The sequence below is a fragment of the Podarcis vaucheri genome (genome assembly GCF_965113315.1).
Source record: "Podarcis vaucheri genome assembly, chromosome: 2".
Lineage (NCBI taxonomy): Eukaryota > Metazoa > Chordata > Lepidosauria > Squamata > Lacertidae > Podarcis > Podarcis vaucheri.
In genome coordinates this window covers 103,782,631-103,802,135 of record NC_138760.1, presented here as the reverse complement: position 1 = coordinate 103,802,135, position 19,505 = coordinate 103,782,631, and the positions used below count along the sequence as shown (strand labels likewise).

The 19,505-nt window shown below is 43.6% G+C and overlaps 1 protein-coding gene across 2 annotated transcripts in view; it reads left to right on the top strand.

The window, feature by feature from the left end:
- Positions 1-19,505, top strand: part of TAFA1 (TAFA chemokine like family member 1) — a 355,184-nt gene that overhangs the window by 272,838 nt on the left and 62,841 nt on the right. The window contains exon 3 of one of the 2 annotated variants that reach the window (XM_082210866.1): positions 13,521-13,658. In XM_082210866.1, the coding sequence (XP_082066992.1) occupies positions 13,521-13,658 (138 nt within the window). Of the gene's footprint in view, positions 1-13,517; positions 13,659-19,505 lie in introns of both variants that reach the window. The other variant, XM_082210865.1, reaches the window with a different exon arrangement.

Genomic DNA, 19,505 nt, shown 5'->3' with positions numbered 1-19,505 from the left:
CACCTCGGGTTTTTCCCTCGCAATATGGACCACTCATAAAATTGTGCCAATAATAAAATGAATGAATATGTGTTTTAGCAAATGACCACACACCAAAAAAAGAAAAAGAAAAAAGGATTGCAGTATGTGGAGTGAATCATTTTCCTTAAAGAACAGGGTGAATTGACAATAGGCCTTTATGCACTACAAATCCTCAGTTGCAGCTTTATCTCTGCTGTCATCATGGTAGAATGTTATATATAAACTGGATTAAGTTTTATGACTAGGGATGAGTGTTTGGATGAGGTGATGTTGTATCGCTGCCTAATCTTATGTGCTGCTGCATGAACATGGACGCTCCCGTTTATTTGTGTGCAGGTGTGACCCGCAACAAGATATTGCAGTACAGGATGCTCCAGGATTCAGGCCAACTGTGCCCTTTTCCAGAACATTCCATGCCATCTTCCCCCACTCTTTTGTTTTTACACATACACACAGAGAGGCACACACCAAAAATGAACATATTGTCATAGATCTAGGGTGCCAGAGACTGCTAATGAACGGGAGAAATTAATAAACAAAAGTATTTAGATAATATTTGGGATATGAAGGGAAAATACAAGCTGCAGAACTGTGCCAGACAAGAAATTCATGGCTTAGCTTATGCACCAGCTTATGTACCAGCTTGGCTAAATGCAGAGCCATTGAGAAACAGCAGGGAGCCAGGTACTGGGCCTTTAAGGTCCATTGACAAAGCAAAAAGTTTTCCTCCCCCCCCCCATCCTAGACAAAGACAGGAAATTTGGGAGGCTGCCCAGGTGATGTGGGGGTGTGATGTCACAGAAAAATATGCCCTTTTTTGAAATCTAAAGGTGTTCTGGGAACAAGAAAGAGGAAGCAGTCAGAACCATCTTGGCGCTGGCTGGAGGAGGCTGCACCGCGAGACCAGGAGCCAGGACTGACTGCTACTTTGGACCTAAGCTTGCTGAAGCTATGAGAGAGGCAATGAGAGGCACTCTTGGGGTGTAAATTTCTGCACCCCCTCTACCAAAGACATGTGTTAAATTAACTATGTTTCTTAAACATACCAAGTGCCACCATGCCTCAATTTCCCAACAGAAACATCCCTGGGTGAGCGTCAGGAACCCCCTAGAATCTCTCTTCCATTCAGCAGAGATTGAATGTGGTGTGCAACCTTTAACACAATTGCAGACAGTGAGAGCGCTCAGTTCTCAGAGGCTAATTTTGGAGTCTCCTACCCTATTTTCTTTGCTAATGATACTTTTGTATTTCTGCAAACTTTTGCAGCTAACCAATACCTTCTGTTTGTGCATTGATCATTCCATCTTGGCCATGTAAGAAACAACGCTCAGAGAAGTTCATGATCATGGCATAAAGTACATAAATCTCAAATTCTGGTGTAAAGTGGGATGTCTTGGAGGGATTTAGCTGTGATTCCTGCATTGCAGAGCATTCCTTCTGTGATTCTATGATTTGGGGCTTGTTAGATATAAATGGATCTCTATGAGGCAGCCTGAGCTACTGTAAAGCATTTTGTGATGTCTCAGTTCAAACATTTAAAATAGGCTGCAGTCAAGTACCTGATTAAAGGCGAAGTAATGTCTCCAAGCTTACTATAACACTAGGGGTAATAGATGGGGGAAGGTGCAAACAACAGAGTGTGGAAGACACAGAGAAAACTCTTGAGATTGACAGTAATGAGAGAGAATTATTTCACCTGGAAAGCAAATCTCTTAGCTCTTCCCACCTCAAAATCAGTTTTAAAGATGCCTAGCATGAAAGCTCCTGGACCAATTTGTCAGCAATTTGGCAATAATATGCGGGGTCAAGTCTCTCATGTCTACAGTTTTCACACCAGTTGCTCACATAACTTTAGAGAATATAAACTTACTCCTTTTTAACCCACCCTAAAACTTCAATGACTGTCCCTGCAAAGAGACTGTTGTAGCTGACCTTTGTTTTAAAAAATGGCAGGATTAAGCCTCTTGAATGGACAATCTTGCCTGCAAATTCTACCCAGTTTTGCCCCCAAATTTTTAAAAAGTCACAAACATCTCCTTCTACTAAAAAAATAATAATCAAATATGTCCATCACAAAAGCCCCTGAACCTACTTGCCTGTAATTCAGTTGGTTTTGGGGGAGCTGGTATGTCTGCAAGTTTCACTCACTTTTGTCAAAAGCCAATATATATATATATATATATATATATATATATATATATATATATATATATATAAAATAGCCATTTTTAAAATATATTTCCCAATAGTGAAAGGAGAGGGGGATCAAGCAGATTTGGGGAGCTCAGTTGGTAGAGCATGAGATTCTTAATCTCAGGGTTGTGGGTTCAAGCCCCACATTGGGCAAAAGATGCCTGCATTGCAGGCAATTGGACTAGATGACCCTCATGGTCCCTTCCAACAATTCTGTGATTCTATATACACAAGTTATCAGCTCTCCAATGTGTGTCTACTTCACAAAGGCTTTGAAGCACCTCTGAGCAAGGCAGATTGCTTTTCAAAATGCTGAATCAGGATCCAAACAGAATCTTGTAGTTGGTGCATGCCCCTAATATTTATATCCCGTATACTAATCAAAAATTACTAAGGCAACTTGCTCTATATTTTAAAACAGAAACAAAAAGCAAAGGGCCTAGTTAGACTGCTCACGCTTGCTGAAATCGTTACTACATTGGCAGCCTCATCCTCTTCCATCAATCATGCCTCGTCTGTCTCACGCCGAGGTTACTTTGGATATTTTCAGAACTGCTTCTGTATTCGATACAGAATTGAATTCTGTACTATATGTATTTTGTTGCCAATGTCTTGGCAGTGTTATTTACAGTACATGTTAATATCAGTTGTAGTATGCTTGCCAAACGCTCATGGGAAGAGTGCCATCATTTGCTATGTATCCTGGATTTTTCAGAAGATGCCCACACACAGCTGTCAAGCGTCCCTTATTTGGCGGGACAGTCCCTTATCCCAGCGCCATGTCCCTCTGGTGTCCCTTATTGATGATGTCCCTTAAATAAGCTACTGAAGGTAATGGGGCCCTTTCTATGTCCAGCTGTCCTTTGTCAGCAACAAATTGTTGCTGTTTTTTGTGTTGAATATATGCTATATGGGAATTTATGGATTTAAGTATCTAAAGCCATTTGCACACAACAAAATATGTATTTTATCAAAGTAATTGTTGATCCCTTATTTTGGCTGCTGATCCCTTATTTTCGAGGCTGCTGGTCCCTTATTTTCAAATCTGTAAGTTGACAGCTATGTGCCCACAACTAACCCACATGCCCAAATCCATGTCAGTAATTGCACACATGTACAAATGGAGGAAAAGCTGGGTTACCCTGCTAACATAGCCACTCTGGTGCACAATTGTTTTGTGCATTGTCAAAACGTCTTTCTCAGCATTTCCTTGCCTTGTTCTACTGTGTTCATGAAAGGACATGAGATCAGCAGCTGTCTGTAAAATTGCATTATTGCATATTGCTTCCTGAGAGCACATGCTGAACATGATATGAACAGGAAAAAATCTCTGTCTATGTCACTGTCGTGTTGCTTGAACATAGACTTGAAGTCTAAAGACGCTAATCTTTTGTGGAGGCGTCAACTGATGTCTTGCGAACTCAAAATAAATCACAAGCTTTCGTACTAGTCAAAATAGCATCTTCCCTCCTAATGAGGTAGATGACGGTGACATAGCTGAAGCCTGATTATTTTAACAGGCTTAAAGGAGTAAGAAAATGGTAGAATTCAAGGTTTCTCATAGCACAAAGGTTTGGGTGATAGAGACTGCAAGGCAATTATTAACATATTGCATAAATCAACATTGAGTTCAATTTGACTCTAATTTAGTGTGCAATTTAGTGTGCAATTAGCACACTATGCAGCTTGGTCTACCAGCCATGTAGGCTAATATTTGTGGAATTAAGGCTGCTGAGGCCTATTGTTGCAGAAGGATGGATCCAATTTTGCAAGTACCTAGTGAGTTAAACCACAGAGCCTAGAACTTGCCAATCAGAAGGTCGGTGGTTCGAATCCCCGTGACGGGGTGAGCTCCCGTTGCTTGGTCCCTGCTCCTGCCAACCTAGCAGTTCGAAAGCAAGTCAAAGTGCAAGTAAATAAATAGGTACCGCTGCGGTGGGAAGGTAAACGGTGTTTCCGTGTGCTGTTTTGGTTTGCCAGAAGCGGCTTAGTCATGCTGACCACATGACCCGGAAGCTGTACGCCGGCTCCCTCGGCAAATAAAGTGAGATGAGCGCGCAACCCCAGAGTCGGCCATGACTGGACCTAATGGTCAGGGGTCCCTTTACCTTTACCTAGTGAGTTTCCATCTAATTTTCCAAGAAACAAACACATATGTCTTAATGCATGGGAAAGTTGGAGGGAGGGGTCTCTTGCTTGCCTTAGCCTTTCCTCTGCTCACCACTTTCCCTAGTAAAAGTCTCCAGAACCTTATATATCTTAGCAAGTTTACATGCATATGAAGCGGATTGTGGGGAGCCCTTTGCGGGGGTAAGGCGAGGGGAGCAACAATGGGAGAGTGGCAGGGGGTGGATGGAGAAATTAATGGCAGCTCTTGGACCATCTTATGAACTTGTAAGTAACTTGGGCTTTCCCCCCTTAAGGAATTCTCCAGTCTTTTTAATTTTAATCTACACATGCAATTTGAAACAGCACAGAACAGACTTACTATTAGGTAAAGGTAAAGGGACCCCTGACCATTAGGTCCAGTCATGACCGACTCTAGGGTTGCGGCATTCATCTCGCTTTATTAGCCGAGGGAGCCGGCGTACAGCTTCTGGGTCATGTAGCCAGCATGACTAAGTCGCTTCTGGTGAACCAGAGCAGCGCACAGAAACGCTGTTTACCTTTCTGCCGGAGCGGTACCTATTTATCTACTTGCACTTTGACATGCTTTTGAACTGCTAGGTTGGCAGGAGCAGGGACAGAGCAACAGGAGCTCACCCCGTCACGGGGATTCGAACCACCAACCTTCTGATTGACAAGTCCTAGGTTCAGTGGTTTAACCCACAGCGTCACCCACTTCCCATGACTTACTATTAGACATGCGCAAATGGGACTTCCTCCTTCTGAAGGCAGCAAGCTATAAGGGACCCAAACTGGGTTACATTGCACCATCCACCACTTCATTCCTGAACCCCGCCCTCTGCATCCACCACCTGAGGCACCTGCCTCAACCTGCCTAATGGTAGGACCGGCTCTGCATCTACCTAACCCTGAGCTAGGCTATTCTTCTAAATTTCCCCCCTCCCTCCAGTATTATAGGTACAACTGATTAAGATAAAATCCACTTGTGCTATTGCATTGCTGCTAATGTGAAGCATCCAAGTCACAACTGAAACAAATGGAATCAAGGGTTATCATAATACTTTATGAGTATTCAAATGGAAAACATGTTTTGCCTCTTGAATCCACCGGCCCCTACTTATAAATTCAAGGAGCTTCAACTAGCTGCTGCTTCAACTTGTGCACTCTCTCTCACCCGCATGCCTTCATTACGACCGACCTGCCCTAGGAAGGTCCATTAAGTAGAACTCTTTTCAAGCACAGATGGTCCTGAATAGCTTAATGTCTGCCTGGTGGCCAGAATAAGTGAATTCTTGATGGCCTTAGACTTCTGATCATATTCATGCAGCCAAGGAAGGAAAATGAAAACTTGTTTATCATTTTGATAAACAACCTCTCTCATTGCCGCAGGAAGAGCCATGTAACTCAGTGGAGTCAAATGCTATTAAATTGCCATCACTGTCAAAAAAAAGGGGGGAAGTAGGAATTTCTATGTTTTTTCTACCTAAGTCATAGTTAATGACTTCCACAGTGTATCACCCAAATCAGGACTTTTAAAAAAATAATAAATAAAGGAGGGAAGTTTGCTTACCGTTCAGGCTTGGCTCCGCTACTAGATTGGGCATGTTATAATTCTGAAATACAAAATATGCTTCTGTTACTACCTCTGAACCAAAGCGGGAGATGTAAAAAATGCATATGATGAGGAAATGACTCTTGGCTTCAGCTAGGCATGTGCTCCAAACCTTCTGTTGATGAGATATTTTATATCACAGCTGCACACAGAAGGTTCTCATTTAGGGGTAAAATATTTCACTGTGTGGCGGGGCTTTGTAACAGAGGCATAATTGCCATTTTCAGGTGTTCAGTCTTCGCCTCCAATTAAAACAAAATCATTCTCAGGAAATGGTCCTTCCTTTAGTGTTGGACTTGTGGGTGTATAACCCTCATTCTTCTGTTTCAATATTTGAACAAACACAGTATGAAGAAGGAAAAATATATGTGTTGAAATTACTCCAGAAGATAGAAACTCAAGTGGCCGAATTAGGAAGCGGGAAATGTTTTTGTTGGATGAAATTGTTGGATAAGCCTGCATGAATTGACAGAAAGGAGGCAGAAGTGGAATATGATTGCATCTAGACCAGGCATGCACAGACCCTCCAAGTGTCCCTATTTTCCAGGGACCTCTTTGATTTAGAGAAGCCATCCTGGTTTCTGATTTGATCCCAGAATGTCCCACTTTTCCTTAGGATGTCCCTATTTTCATTGGAGAAATGTTGGAGGGTATGGAATTATCCGACTCCCAAGCCATCTGAAGGCAATCCTGTATAGGGAAGTTTTTTAACATTTATGTTTTATTGTGTGTGTGTGTGTGTGTGTGTGTGTGTGTGTTGGAAGCTGCCCAGAGTGGCTGGAGCAACCCAGTGAGATGTGTGGGGTATAAATAGTAAAATTTGCATTACGGAATGGGACGTCCCTATTTTCATCGGAGAAAAGTTGGAGGGTATGCATGCATAACGAGTTTTTTTAAAACTCAAGGACCACATTCACCCCAGCCAGCTCTCTGAGGGCCACTTTCCAACTGTGGGCATGACCAAATATGGGTGTGGCTGCCCCACACTTTCAAGCACACACGTTTGTGCACACTCACCTGCCCCACCATGTAGATTAGCTGAGCGGTGAATTATCATCCTTTCTCTGTGCATAAAATGATCACTTCAGGGACTGGGGAGAAGGTGGCTTGCATCCTTATCTGAAGGCTTGGTTCTGTCCACACCCATTCTGTGCCTACTTTATATTATTTTGACCTTTTCCACCTTGTTGGCATCTATCTGTCTCAGGAGCCCCAAGTCAAACTCTCTCTCTCTCTCTCTCTCTCTCTCTCTCTCACACACACACACACACACACACACATAGTGGGGTCTTTTGTAGGTGAGAAAAATTACATGAAGAGGGGAATGGATGAGTACCTCCCCAAAACACAGGAACAGTCCCCCCTGATGTAAATATATAGGAGGCGAGATGACTGGGAGAGAGGGCAGTGTTGGTGAATTTTCACACAGACAACATTGCTAGATTGAAATTGACCACTGGGATGATCCAAGACGAACACACTTGCACATTTCTGCACATAGCCACAGAGATTTCCTTTCTGTCTCAACAAATTACACCTGCTTGAATGTATGCAATTAGGTACACATACCCACATATGCCAGCAAATGTAGCTGATGTCAAAGAACAGGGAATAGGCACCACCTTTCTCATAAACTTTTAAGGGCATATCATTGGAAACAGAAGGCAGAATCCAGTTGGCATCCTTGCACCCAGGGTAGGGCTTTTGATCTAGCAGATGCCTCTGCAAATGGAAAAGAGCAGAATGTTATGTTTTTGCTAATGCCCTTCCCCTTCCAGAACAGGTGTGTGTGTGTGTGTGTGTGTGTGTGTGTGTGTGTGTGTGTAAATGGAGGGGGCAGGTGCGTGAATACGAGCAAAAGATCTGGCAAACACCCCCTCCCTTCCTCTTCCATTGACAGAGATGCCCACTAGACCAAAAGCTCTTCCATGAGTACCGGGGCATTGTCAGGAGCTCAGCCTACACTCGAGTAGGACCCTGGCAGAGACACATGCCCAACTGGCATGTTCTCTCCCTCCTGGTCAATCGTTCGGGAGCTTCAAAAGCTTTCTTCAGCCCAAACATCACAGCGACTGATGCCAACAGACACCGGCACACTTAGGGATCCACAGAGTTTGCGCATCATGAACTCAGCATTTTGGCTAATCTACTTTATTTACATATAAACACACACAGAGCACTGCAACATGGCTCTCTCTCTAGCATCAGACAGCAAAGAGAAAGAACGAAGGACAATAGTCCCACTTCACGGAACACAGTAACACAAACATCCAGTCTCCGTCACTTCCCACTCTGTGGAGTCAAAGCATATACTGTCATGTGAATGACAACAATCCCACAACTGCAATCATGCAGCAGAAATTCTAACAGGCACCAACTGGATTCCACCCAGAATGCCAGACTAGATGGTCTTTCAGCCTGACCTGATGTGTCAGTTCTAATGTCCCCTTTCCAATCACAGACACCATTTTGTTAGTTTCCGTGCAGTGTGTGAGACAGAGGGAAGATCCCCAGTCCCCAGGGGTACAATGTAATGAATAGCCAAGTTTCTATGAAAAGTCATTATACTTTTCAACATGTTTCTGATGAATCTTCTGTAAGGGCCAAACTGTGTCCCCCCTCCCTTGCCCCCTGCCACCCAAGCGACCAAAGTCAATAGACTGTCTCCAACTTACTTACAAAACACAGCCAGAAGCTGAAATGGCTCAGTAGACCATAAAATGCTCAGAGGCTCCTTCCCTGTCATTCGTGACAATGATTTAAACTTTTAGTGTGGTTACAACCTATGAGGTCAATAAATGCACATTTTTGTACAAGTCCCTAAATATGCATTTATGACAGATACTATAATGACTCTTTGGAAAGTGCTACAGAGTCGAGTCAATAATCCATTTTTAAAAGTCTATAAACATGAATGTACATTTATAAAATCTTTATTTTGCCCCTTCATCTGTGTCAGTGCCGCTATTCTTTTACAAGAGGCTTTGCATTCCGTCACTGTTGCAAGCAAATGCTTATGAGACCGGAGGCATTGAAAATGAAATGAAAGAATATTTAAACATACCTAAGCAACACAGGTGCATAGCTAAGCAACCCCATACCTCAACACAGGCATTCAGCATGATTCCAACAACTTTTTTCTTCTTTAGACCCCCTTCTGGCTTGGCATCTCATTTCCAAAGTGATCACAGCTGCAGGTGTGTGCATGATAGCACACATAACATTTATATGCCACTCAATGAACCAGGGGACATGGGTGGCGCTGTGGGTTAAACCACAGAGCCTAGGACTTGCTGATCAGAAGATCAGCAATTCGAAGCCCCACGATGGGGTGAGCTCCCGTTGCTCGGTCCCTGCTCCTGCCAACCTAGCAGTTCGAAAGCACGTCAAATTGCAATTAGATAAATAGGTACCGCTATGGCAGGAAGGTAAACGGCATTTCTGTGTGCTGCTCTGGTTCGCCAGAAGCGGCTTAGTCATGCTGGCCACATGACCCGGAAGCTGTATGCCGGCTCCCTCAGCCAATAAAGCGAAATGAGCACTACAACCCCAGAGTCAGCCACGAATGGACCTAATGGTCAGGGGTCCCTTTACCTTTTACAATGAACCAGACCCTCTGAGAAGTATCTAAATGTCAAATGAGCTTGTGTGGTGTAGTGATTAGAGTGTCAGACCAGGACCTGGGAGACCAGAGTTCAAATCTCCAGTCAACCATGAAGCTCCCTGGGTGACCCTGGGCCAGTCACTCACTCTCAGCCTCACCTACTTCACAGGGTTGTCATGGGGGTAAAATGGGGAGGAGGAGAATTATGCACACTACTTTGTGCTCCTTGGAGGTGTGATGGACAGCAGAGCCAGATTAGAGTCTGGTGATGCAGTTTCCTTCTTTGAATGAAAGGTGCAATAATAATAAAAGCACCCACTGTGGCCAATTTGGGGTTAGCCAGAATTGTGGAAAAGAAGACAAGGAAGGGACCGAGATTTTTTTTAAAAAAATCAGGTGCTGATTTGTACGTGCAGATGCAAAATTTAAATTACAGTGGTGCCTCGCAAGACGAAAAGAATCCGTTCTGTGATTCTCTTTGTCTAGCGGTTTTTTCGTCTTGCGAAGCAATCCCATTGACGGATTAGCGGATTAGCGCTATTAGCGCTATTAATGCTATTAGCGGCTTTTAGCGGCTTATCGGCTTATTGGATCAGCTGATAAGCGGCTTAGCGGCTTAGAAAAAGGGGGGAAGGGGAAAAACTCGTCTTGCGAAGCAAGCCCATAGGAGATTCGTTTTGCGAAGCACCTCCAAAACGGAAAACTCTTTCGTCTAGCGAGTTTTCTGTCTTGTGAGGCATTCGTCTTGCGGGGCACCACTGTACTATAATTTGCATAGAAATATTATCCATCTCACCATGGATAATGGGGAGAAGACCATGAGGAGACGTGTGCCTTCTCCATCTGCTTTGTGGGTGGTGGGTAATTTCTGGGGCGGTTCTTCATTTCTAAACTGGACTTGCACCAGAGAGGATTCTAGAGGCTAGTTCAAGGCAGTGGCAGAGAGAAGGCTGCAAAGCATACATTTCAATCAATCAGGCAAAGAGTATCTGTTAGGGAGTATCTCCCCAATGCCATTCATGTCACAATAATCAAACTAGTCCCCTGCACGCCTCATTTTGATGCAATATTCTGTTGACAAAGTAGTCTTTGAAAAAGTACCTGAAGCCAATCCAGCCATTTTAAATGTCACACTCAGAGACTCCCAGCTAAGAATGACCCCTTAATGTGTGGGAAAGCTTTATGCAATTTTAAATATTCAAACCTTCGGCTTTCAGGGATGAGTCAATCAAAGCTGGTTAATGTCTGTTAAGGTAAAAGACCTTAGGTCATGTACTCTTGGGGCTCGGTATTGATGAGCTTGCAAGCTGAAGAAGGCACAATGGACCCCATTGTTAATATTTAATTCCTCTCATCAAGAGGAGCCGTTTCCTGTATGGTGCAGAAACATATTTACTCGGCCCTGACACAGCTCTTTTCTGAGGCAAAAAGGCAGTGAGCTAGACAAAAGGCCATCACCGTTATGCCCTGTTATTCCATTCAGGTCTCTCAGAGCAAGAAGGGAACAGGAAGAGATTCGTGACTCTTGGAATTTTGACTGAGATGCTTTTAATTGAGGGCGCAGTCATCTTAAGAATACAAGAGGAGCAGGATGCACCAGACCACTGGCCTTTCTGCTCCAGCGTCTCACACTGGCCAACCAGATGTCCACTGGAAGCCTAAATGCAAGACCTGAGCACAACAGCACTTTCCCCACCAGAATAAAGCTTCCAAACACATTGCAGCATATTTACTGCAGTACAGGACTGAGAGAAATATTAATAATCAGTTTTTATCTAGAAAATGCTTCTAGATTTGCATTCAGAACGATGTGCAATGACAGAGGCTCCAGCTCTAAAAGATGTGAGAAATGAGGCGTTCTAGTGCCCCTAGAGTCTGGGAAGAGTAGTCGTCAGCTTCTTGAGTCTGATAATGTTAGTGAAGGCTTGTTTCCCAGCTGAACGTTCCCTAGCTTGAGCTTAGAATACATTTCTAAGCCTCCCCCCCAAAAAAAAAGTCTAAGACTGGCCTCAAAACTTTTTAATTTTGAAATATAAACACACAGAGGGAGAATGACTAATAAATAAAAAGCTACTTATAAATACACAAAAACAAAAGTCACTGATATCATTTAATGGTAAAGGGACCCCTGACCATAGGTCCAGTCGTGGCCGACTCTGGGGTTGCGGTGCTCATCTCGCTTTAGTGGCTGAGGGAGCCGGCGTACAGCTTCCGGATCACGTGGCCAGCATGACTAAGTCACTTATGGCAAACCAGAGCAGCGCACAGAAACACCGTTTACCTTCCCGCCTATTTATCTACTTGCACTTTGACGTGCTTTCGAACTGCTAGGTTGGCAAGAGCTGGGACCGAGCAATGGGAGCTCACCCCATCGCAGGGATTCGAACCGCTGACCTTCTGATCGGCAAGTCCTAGGCTCTGTGATTTAACCCACAGCGCCACCCGTGTCCCATTGATATCATTTAGGCAGGCTCTAAAAACATTTTTGCTGAAGATTTCTTTTAGTGGGAAGGTGGTGGCTTATTTTCTTTACAGTGGTACCTCTGGTTACAAACACTTCTGGTTATGAACGCTTCAGGTTACGAGCTCCACTAACCTGGAAGTAGCTGCTCCTGGTTGCAAACTTTGCCCCAGCATTAGCGAAAGCGCGCCTCAGGATAAGAACGGTTTCAGCTTAAGAACGGACCTCCGGAACGAATTAAGTTCGTAACCAGAGGTACCACTGTATCCTTAAATTGCAACAACCATATGCGGTCAGTATATTGAAATGAAATGGCGGAATTTGGCATAAGAACATGAGTCCTTCTGAATCAGGCCAGTGACTCACCTTGTCCACCTTGTGGCCAGTCAGATGCTTGTGAGAAGCCTGCAAATAGGACCTGAGCGACAGAGTGATTCCTCCCTTGCAGCCTCAAAAGACAATTGTACTGTAGCTGTTATGATTATATATATTGCTTTATATTTGATGCAGTTTTATTTTTTAAGGTGCCCTGGGAAGATACTACATTTTAATTAATTACATAAAGGCAGCCCTTTTTTTCTAAAAAAAAGTATGTTTAGGGGTATGCATATCCCTGCGTCCCCCCAGAAAAAAAGCACTGCGTAAATGAATCCAATTTATTTTTCAGCAACTTAAATGACAAATTCATTTTGTTTGCAAATTAAGTGGTCATTTTGTACATAGGTCATTTTGTACATGTTGCAGATTTGTCTTTTGTTGTTTTTTCAGTGCTGCAAACCAATGTTGCAAACAAATACTTGCAACCAAGCATATTTGGACTTCTAATCACCCAGCAATTATGCGCTTAATGCATTTTGAACTTGGGTCACACAGAATTTATGGGTGGTGCACGAACCCTGTGCCCTGCCTAATTTCCCTCTATTTCACATACAAGTGTGAGATCAGAAACTTCCTAAGTTTGCAAAATAAGGCTTGCATGTCAACACATTGTGCTATTGGCGTTTGAAACCAGTAGGGTCAGGAGGCCTGATCTAACCTTAAGCGAGAAGTGTGAGCTTGCTGGGAAGTTGGCTGCTCAGCTCATAGTTCACTTGCAGTTGCACAAGTCACTATTATATGCATTGCGGCACTGCAATGGGCAGCAGTGTGAACCTGGAGGTGGCAGTGTCCTTTCTCACCTGCTCTACACTTCGTCTTGGATCTAGAGCTCTGGAAAAAATGTGTGTCATGAGATGCTTGCATTGATGTAGAGACAGATAACATTTTAAAATTCTGGCTTCTATTCCCTACCAACACATCCTTCATCAACCAGGTGTCCTTCAGACATTTCTGGCTGGAGCTGAAGGGAATTGTGGGCCAAAACATCTGGAGGGAACCAGATGGGTGAAGACTGACAGAGAGTATCACGCTCAGGTGTTTGGGTTTTCTTTTCTTTTTCTTTTACCTATCCAGAGTACTCCATCCTAATCATGGTGTCCATCTTCTCTCTTTCTTGCCAGAAGGAGGGACGTGTGAAGTTATAGCAGCACACAGATGTTGTAATAAGAATCGGATTGAAGAGAGATCACAAACAGTAAAATGCTCCTGTCTACCTGGGAAAGTGGCCGGGACGACGCGGAACAGACCGTCGTGTGTTGATGGCAAGTAGCTGGCTCAGCGTATGGCATTATGAATATGTGCAAACTTTTACAATACAACCTTGCTTACCCAAGGAGATGTGTAAAATATTTGGAAAGTCGGAAGTCTTAACATAGAGCTGCCGTTGCATACAGTCACCAGCATGGCCTATAGTTGGAAGAATTTTGTTTAAAAAGCAAGCTGAAAGGATCGTAATAATATTCCGTATTGATAACAAATGTGGCAAGTAGAAATATTCCTGCATTGGAGAGGGTTGGGCTAGATGGCCCTTTAAGTTCCTTCCAAGTCCAAATTCTATGAAATTACGCTAACAGAGCGATCGGAATCCTTCTCACTGTGGTGTGGAGGGGATCACTACTGATAGAAGCCAAGGCAAATCCCTGAAATGGGGTGTTCTGTGAGTGGGAAGGGGTTGATGTGGTCGAGGACATGTTGGATCCTGAGCTGGTCTCACTGCTAACACATGACAGCATCAGACCTGGTCATCCTTCCAGACTTCACTGACCTCTACCGTGAGCATCTACAAAAACGAAGTTTTGATGGCTCAGTTATTCTCAATTTGCTGAACTTACAAACTGTGCCCTCTTCCGTTGCTGATTTTTATTTCTTAAAAGCACACCGCAGTAGCAGTTTTTACTTCAGGATGCTCCAAAAATGAATGCTAACGAAGCAATGGTGGGAGGGGGCATAAGAATGAGTGGAATCTATATTGGTGTGCAGTCAGCAGCTTACTGGGACAGCTTCCTGCCACCTGCACTGTGCAGGGTATCTTCTGGGAGGGTGGCTTTGGAATGGACCTGAGGTGGACTGTTCTCCTACTGGTCCATGCCTAGAACATAAATAGAAGGCTTGGCTTTCACACTGTGGTTGTCAGAACTCCCACCCTTCCATAGCCTATCAGGCCAGGACAGAATTTTATACACATTCACCATTAGGCTCAGTGATTCAAAGGTTCCAGCTTTCTCAAAGCAACATGGTTTAAGTGCATCACTCTATATTCCCCTCAGAACTTCTCATTGCCAGCACTGGAGGGATTGGACTGGATCCATAGGTAAATAGGGGAGCCAGCTTCCTGCTCCTCACTGGAGGGATCCCTAGGAGGGATATTGGGCTGTCATTTTGGGGGCACCTGCACTCATGTTTCAGGATGGTTGTGCAGTATCAGTTTGTGCCATGGTGGGCCCAAGATTGCTGACATTCCCAGCAATGTTGTCCTAGCATTTGGGCTTGGACAGCAGTATTCGCCAGCAGCCAGGCTGTCTAGTGACTCAATTCTAGCCCTATGCAATATCAAACTCTAGAAGCTGTAGCCAGTGAAAAAATTGTGGCCATTTGCAACCCACTTTAACTTGGCATAGTTATTGCTGTCCCCTGCTGCCACTCAGTGCTGATTACACAGACTCCTACTCAACAGATGCACACACATACATTCTGTGTGAGTATACAGCTTACAAGTATACCACGACAGTATGAAGTATAGGACTGTGCGCACTGGATTCGTGGACCTGTCCTTATAGTCGATGAACAATATAAGATTGTTTCCTTAAAGTGGCCATATGGTTTACAACATCATCATCAGCCGTGATCACTCTTTCAAAGTTTTAATAAGTAATTGATGAAAGACCACACAACCCTAACCATATCTATTCAGAAGTAAGTCCTACTGATCTTAGAATTAGGATTTCATCCTCAAATAGTCAATTGCCAAGATCAGTTGGACTGGCAGATTCAGTCTTGGTTTGGATTCTGTTTTTGTGTGACATATGTGTGGTTTTGTTTGTTTGTTTGAAAAATAAACATTTCCCTCTCTTAATATACAGTGGTACCTTGGTTTAAGAACAGCTTAGTTTATGAACAACTTGGATTAAGAACGCTGCAAACCCGGAAGTAGGTATTTTGGTTTGTGAACTTTGCCTGGGAAGCAGAACATGTTCTGCTTTCTGCTGAGTGTAAATTGAGTCCCCTGCTGCTATGGGAAAGCATGCCTTGGTTTAAGAACGCTTTGGTTTAAGAACGGACTTTCAGAATGGATTAAGTTTGTAAATCAAGGTACCACTGTACTTCACTTACCAATATGGATCTATCACATCTGTGCTGAAAGTACCACGTTTTTATTCCCTCTGTGGTTCCATTATTAACAGCTTTTCTTATGTGAATGAATGTGTAATGGACAAATGACCCTGGGGACTCGTGCATACATCCATAATTTGGAGACTTCAGTAAGTGCATAGCTGTTCTCTTCTGTGAGTCAAGGAAAGATCCACATTTTCCCCATGCTGTGTATAGAGTATTCCTTGATTTAGATGAGTGATCAAGTAAGCTCCTGAACGCAGAGATCTCCAAGTGCACACTGAAGCCCCACACAACAGTGGATGTATTTTCCAATGGATGTATTTTCATTGGTGTTTTCTCGGGGGGTGAATTATTCCTCAGCTAGGAAATTTACCTTATGTTCCATGATATGCTAGAAGTCTGTTGCATAGAAATGCATTATCTCTTGGGAGTTGTTCCCCTAGTCACTGGTAAAAGAATGGCTTGTAACTATTCAGAAGTAAGCACAGCAGCTAAATTTCCAGTGGAGCTGCCAAAGGGTTGAGTAATGTGTGCACAGGCAATGCAGGATTACATTTTAAATTTCAGAATTATCCCATTGTGCCACCTTTTGTCTCATTTGTGTTGATGCATTAATAATTCAAGTGGCTACAGTGGACGAGATTTAATTAATGTTTTTTGAAAGTCAGCAGCAAACCAGTTCAGCAACCTGACTTTGTAATGAACATAGTGTGAATACTTGGCTAACACAAGGACAGGGGTGGTTTCTGTTAGGTAGGGTTGCCATATTTTGAAGAGCAAAAAAGAGGACGCTATGATGACTCTCATTTTAAATACCCCTGCTATATGTAGGCTATAGAAGCAGTGATAGATTGTTGAGGGGGGCAGGAGAAGAGGAAATAAAGTCTTCAACCACCAGCTATGTCTATATCTCATCTAGAAAGTACTGTATAGCCAGAGACATTTTGGCAATTTAAAAAAAATCCCCCCTGACAGAAAAAGAGGGCGTGTCCTGGAAAAAGAGGACATATTACAACCCTATATTAGGAAACTCATGCAACGCTTACCTTATTATTTTTTCTGACTTTCTCATTTTTCCAGAATCCAGCCTCTTTTTCATTTTTTTTAAAAATTGTGTATAAAAAGTAATTTATAAAGAAGCATATACATGTGATCATCAGGCTCCTTTGGTGAGCGCTTCAGATACTGCAACAGTGAGTTGGATATGTATTTAATTGAAGGGAGAATTTGCTTCCTTTGCGGCTCTAAGGGTGAAATCCAACTTTGCACACCAGGAGTTCTTCATCCTCTTCTCCCTCATGCACCTGTTATACCCCTTCAGATCTGCACTGTAGGGTTTCCCAACACTCTTTTTAAGTAGTTTCTGGGGCACAGGCAGGCTTCAGGGGGCAAGAGAAGGGGAAACCCATTGTATGAACAGAAATCCACTCCATTTGCACATGGATACGATTAGATACAAGCATAAATATCTTACGAATTATAGTAAGATTGAAATCTGCTCCACGGTGCCTACTTTCCCCTCACTTGACCATGCCAGTATTTTACACCGTGTCTCTCTTTTTAAAAATGTGATAGGCATTGGGTTAAGATTCCCAAATGGTGTGATGTAGTTATCTGAAATACAGTCATACCTTGGAAGTCGAACGGAATCCGTTCTGGAAGTCCATTCGGCGTCCAAAACGTTCAGAAACCAAAGTGCGGTTTCTGACTGGCTGCAGGACATTCGGCTTCCAAAAATAGTTCACAAACCAGAACACTCACTTCCGGGTTTGAGGCATCCAGGAGCCAAAATGTTCAAGAACTAAGGTGTTTGAAAACCAAGGTACGACTGTACAAGTTTTTGTCACTTAGCTCTCCAAAGTGACTCTCAGTTGGAGTAAGAGTTAAGACTGGATTGACTGTTGGTTTAAGCACTACGTGAGATAGCAGGCAGAGGAAACTGGGATTTCCGGCCCCTTCTATGGGAGTATACCATTACTCCATTTTCAGGAATTAGACATCTGAAACTTACGTATATCCAGGTTGTCCACTGTGAGGCATGTAAAAAGCTCCATGAAGGAATTGTGATGCAATGCTTACTGGGTAGATGTAACTCAAGACACGTTGCTACCTGAGGCAGAGCAACAAACAGTGCCCTCCCACAGAGAAGGTGCATAGTAAGGTAAAGGTAAAGGGACCCCTGACCATTAGGTCCACTCGTGGACGACTCTGGGGTTGCGGCGCTCATCTCGCTTTATTGGCCGAGGGAGCCGGCGTACAGCTTCCGGGTCATGTGGCCAGCATGACTAAGCCGCTTCTGGCGAACCAGAGCAGCACACGGAAACACTGTTTACCTTCCCACCGGAGCGGTACCTATTTATCTACTTGCACTTTGACGTGCTTTCGAACTGCTCGGTTGGCAGGAGCAGGGACCGAGCAACGGGAACTCACCCCGTTGCGGGGATTTGAACCGCTGACCTTCTGATCGGCAAGTCCTAGGCTCTGTAGTTTAACCCACAGCGCCACCCACATCCCGACAAGGTGCAAAGTACCCGAGGCCAAACAAGTTATTTTGGCATCTGATGCAGAAAATCCCCACAAGTATTCTTCCCCAACCTGGATAAACAAAAAAAACAAACCAGCAATAATACATGGCAGCCAAGGTCAGCTGCCTGACTGAGGCAGCCACCTCATTCTTCCTAATGGTAGGGATGGCCCCACTATACTAGAGGATGGTGAATGGATGAAGCAGATTTGAATGACAGGCTAGGGGTGTGATTTCGCCCTTTCTCCTCAGGTGATGAAATGGCTAATGCCATTTCTGGCAATGTATGCCTGCTCCTTAAGGAGACAGTATTTTGTTGTTGCTTTTAATTTGTTTGCTCTCTAACTCACATATGAGAAAGATTTTTTTTCCCCCACACGCAGATGAAACAACTGGGCCTAATTTTTCCTGACAAGCTTTGGATGGTGAGGAATTTTTATACTTAGGCAGCTGATTCAAAGCCTGTTGAAGTTAATGGGAATGTGCGCATCGGCTCCAGTGGGCTTTGAGGAGGTCCTTAGTAAATACTTTGTATTGCGCTCAGAAGCTCTTCTATATCAGCACTTGAATCAAGTGAAAATTGTTCACAGTCAAAAAGCCAATAGTTTTCTATTTATCTAATATGTACTTTAGATGGTATCAAAGAACGGGGTTTCCCCCTCCCCTCTCTCTAAACTCCTTAAAAGTACTTTCAATCAATTCTTATTTCCACAGAAAGAGGGGGAAAAATGTTATTTTAAATCCAAAGAGTCAGCTCCTCATCCCTCTAGCTGTGCTCCGGCCTAGATAAGGAGAGATCTCAGGGTCCCATATTATTAATGCACTGTCTGTATGAATAACGAGCAGACTGGGTGAATTATTTTTCACTCCTGGGAAAATCTATAGCCCTGTCCTTCTGCAGTGCCACTGGAAACTGAGCAGGAGGTTCGTATTTTTTTCGATTTTGTGAATTCAGATGGCTTCATTTGTAAAGAGGGGGGCAGGAAGGCGGAGACAAGAGCAACATTCCCCACTGAGGTCCATTTAGCACACTCAGACAGAGAGACGCACCAGACGATGCTCTACAGTACAGAAGAAAACAGTGAGTTTTTCTGCCTACAGATACAATCCGGAGATTTCAATTTGTTCAGAAATATCTGATACGATATATATCTGCCAAGACATACCTCCCCAGTGTGTTTTTTTGGGGGGAAGGGGCATTCCCCTCATTTAAGAGACCTCCAACTTAGTCCAGTACCATTTGTTTGTTTGT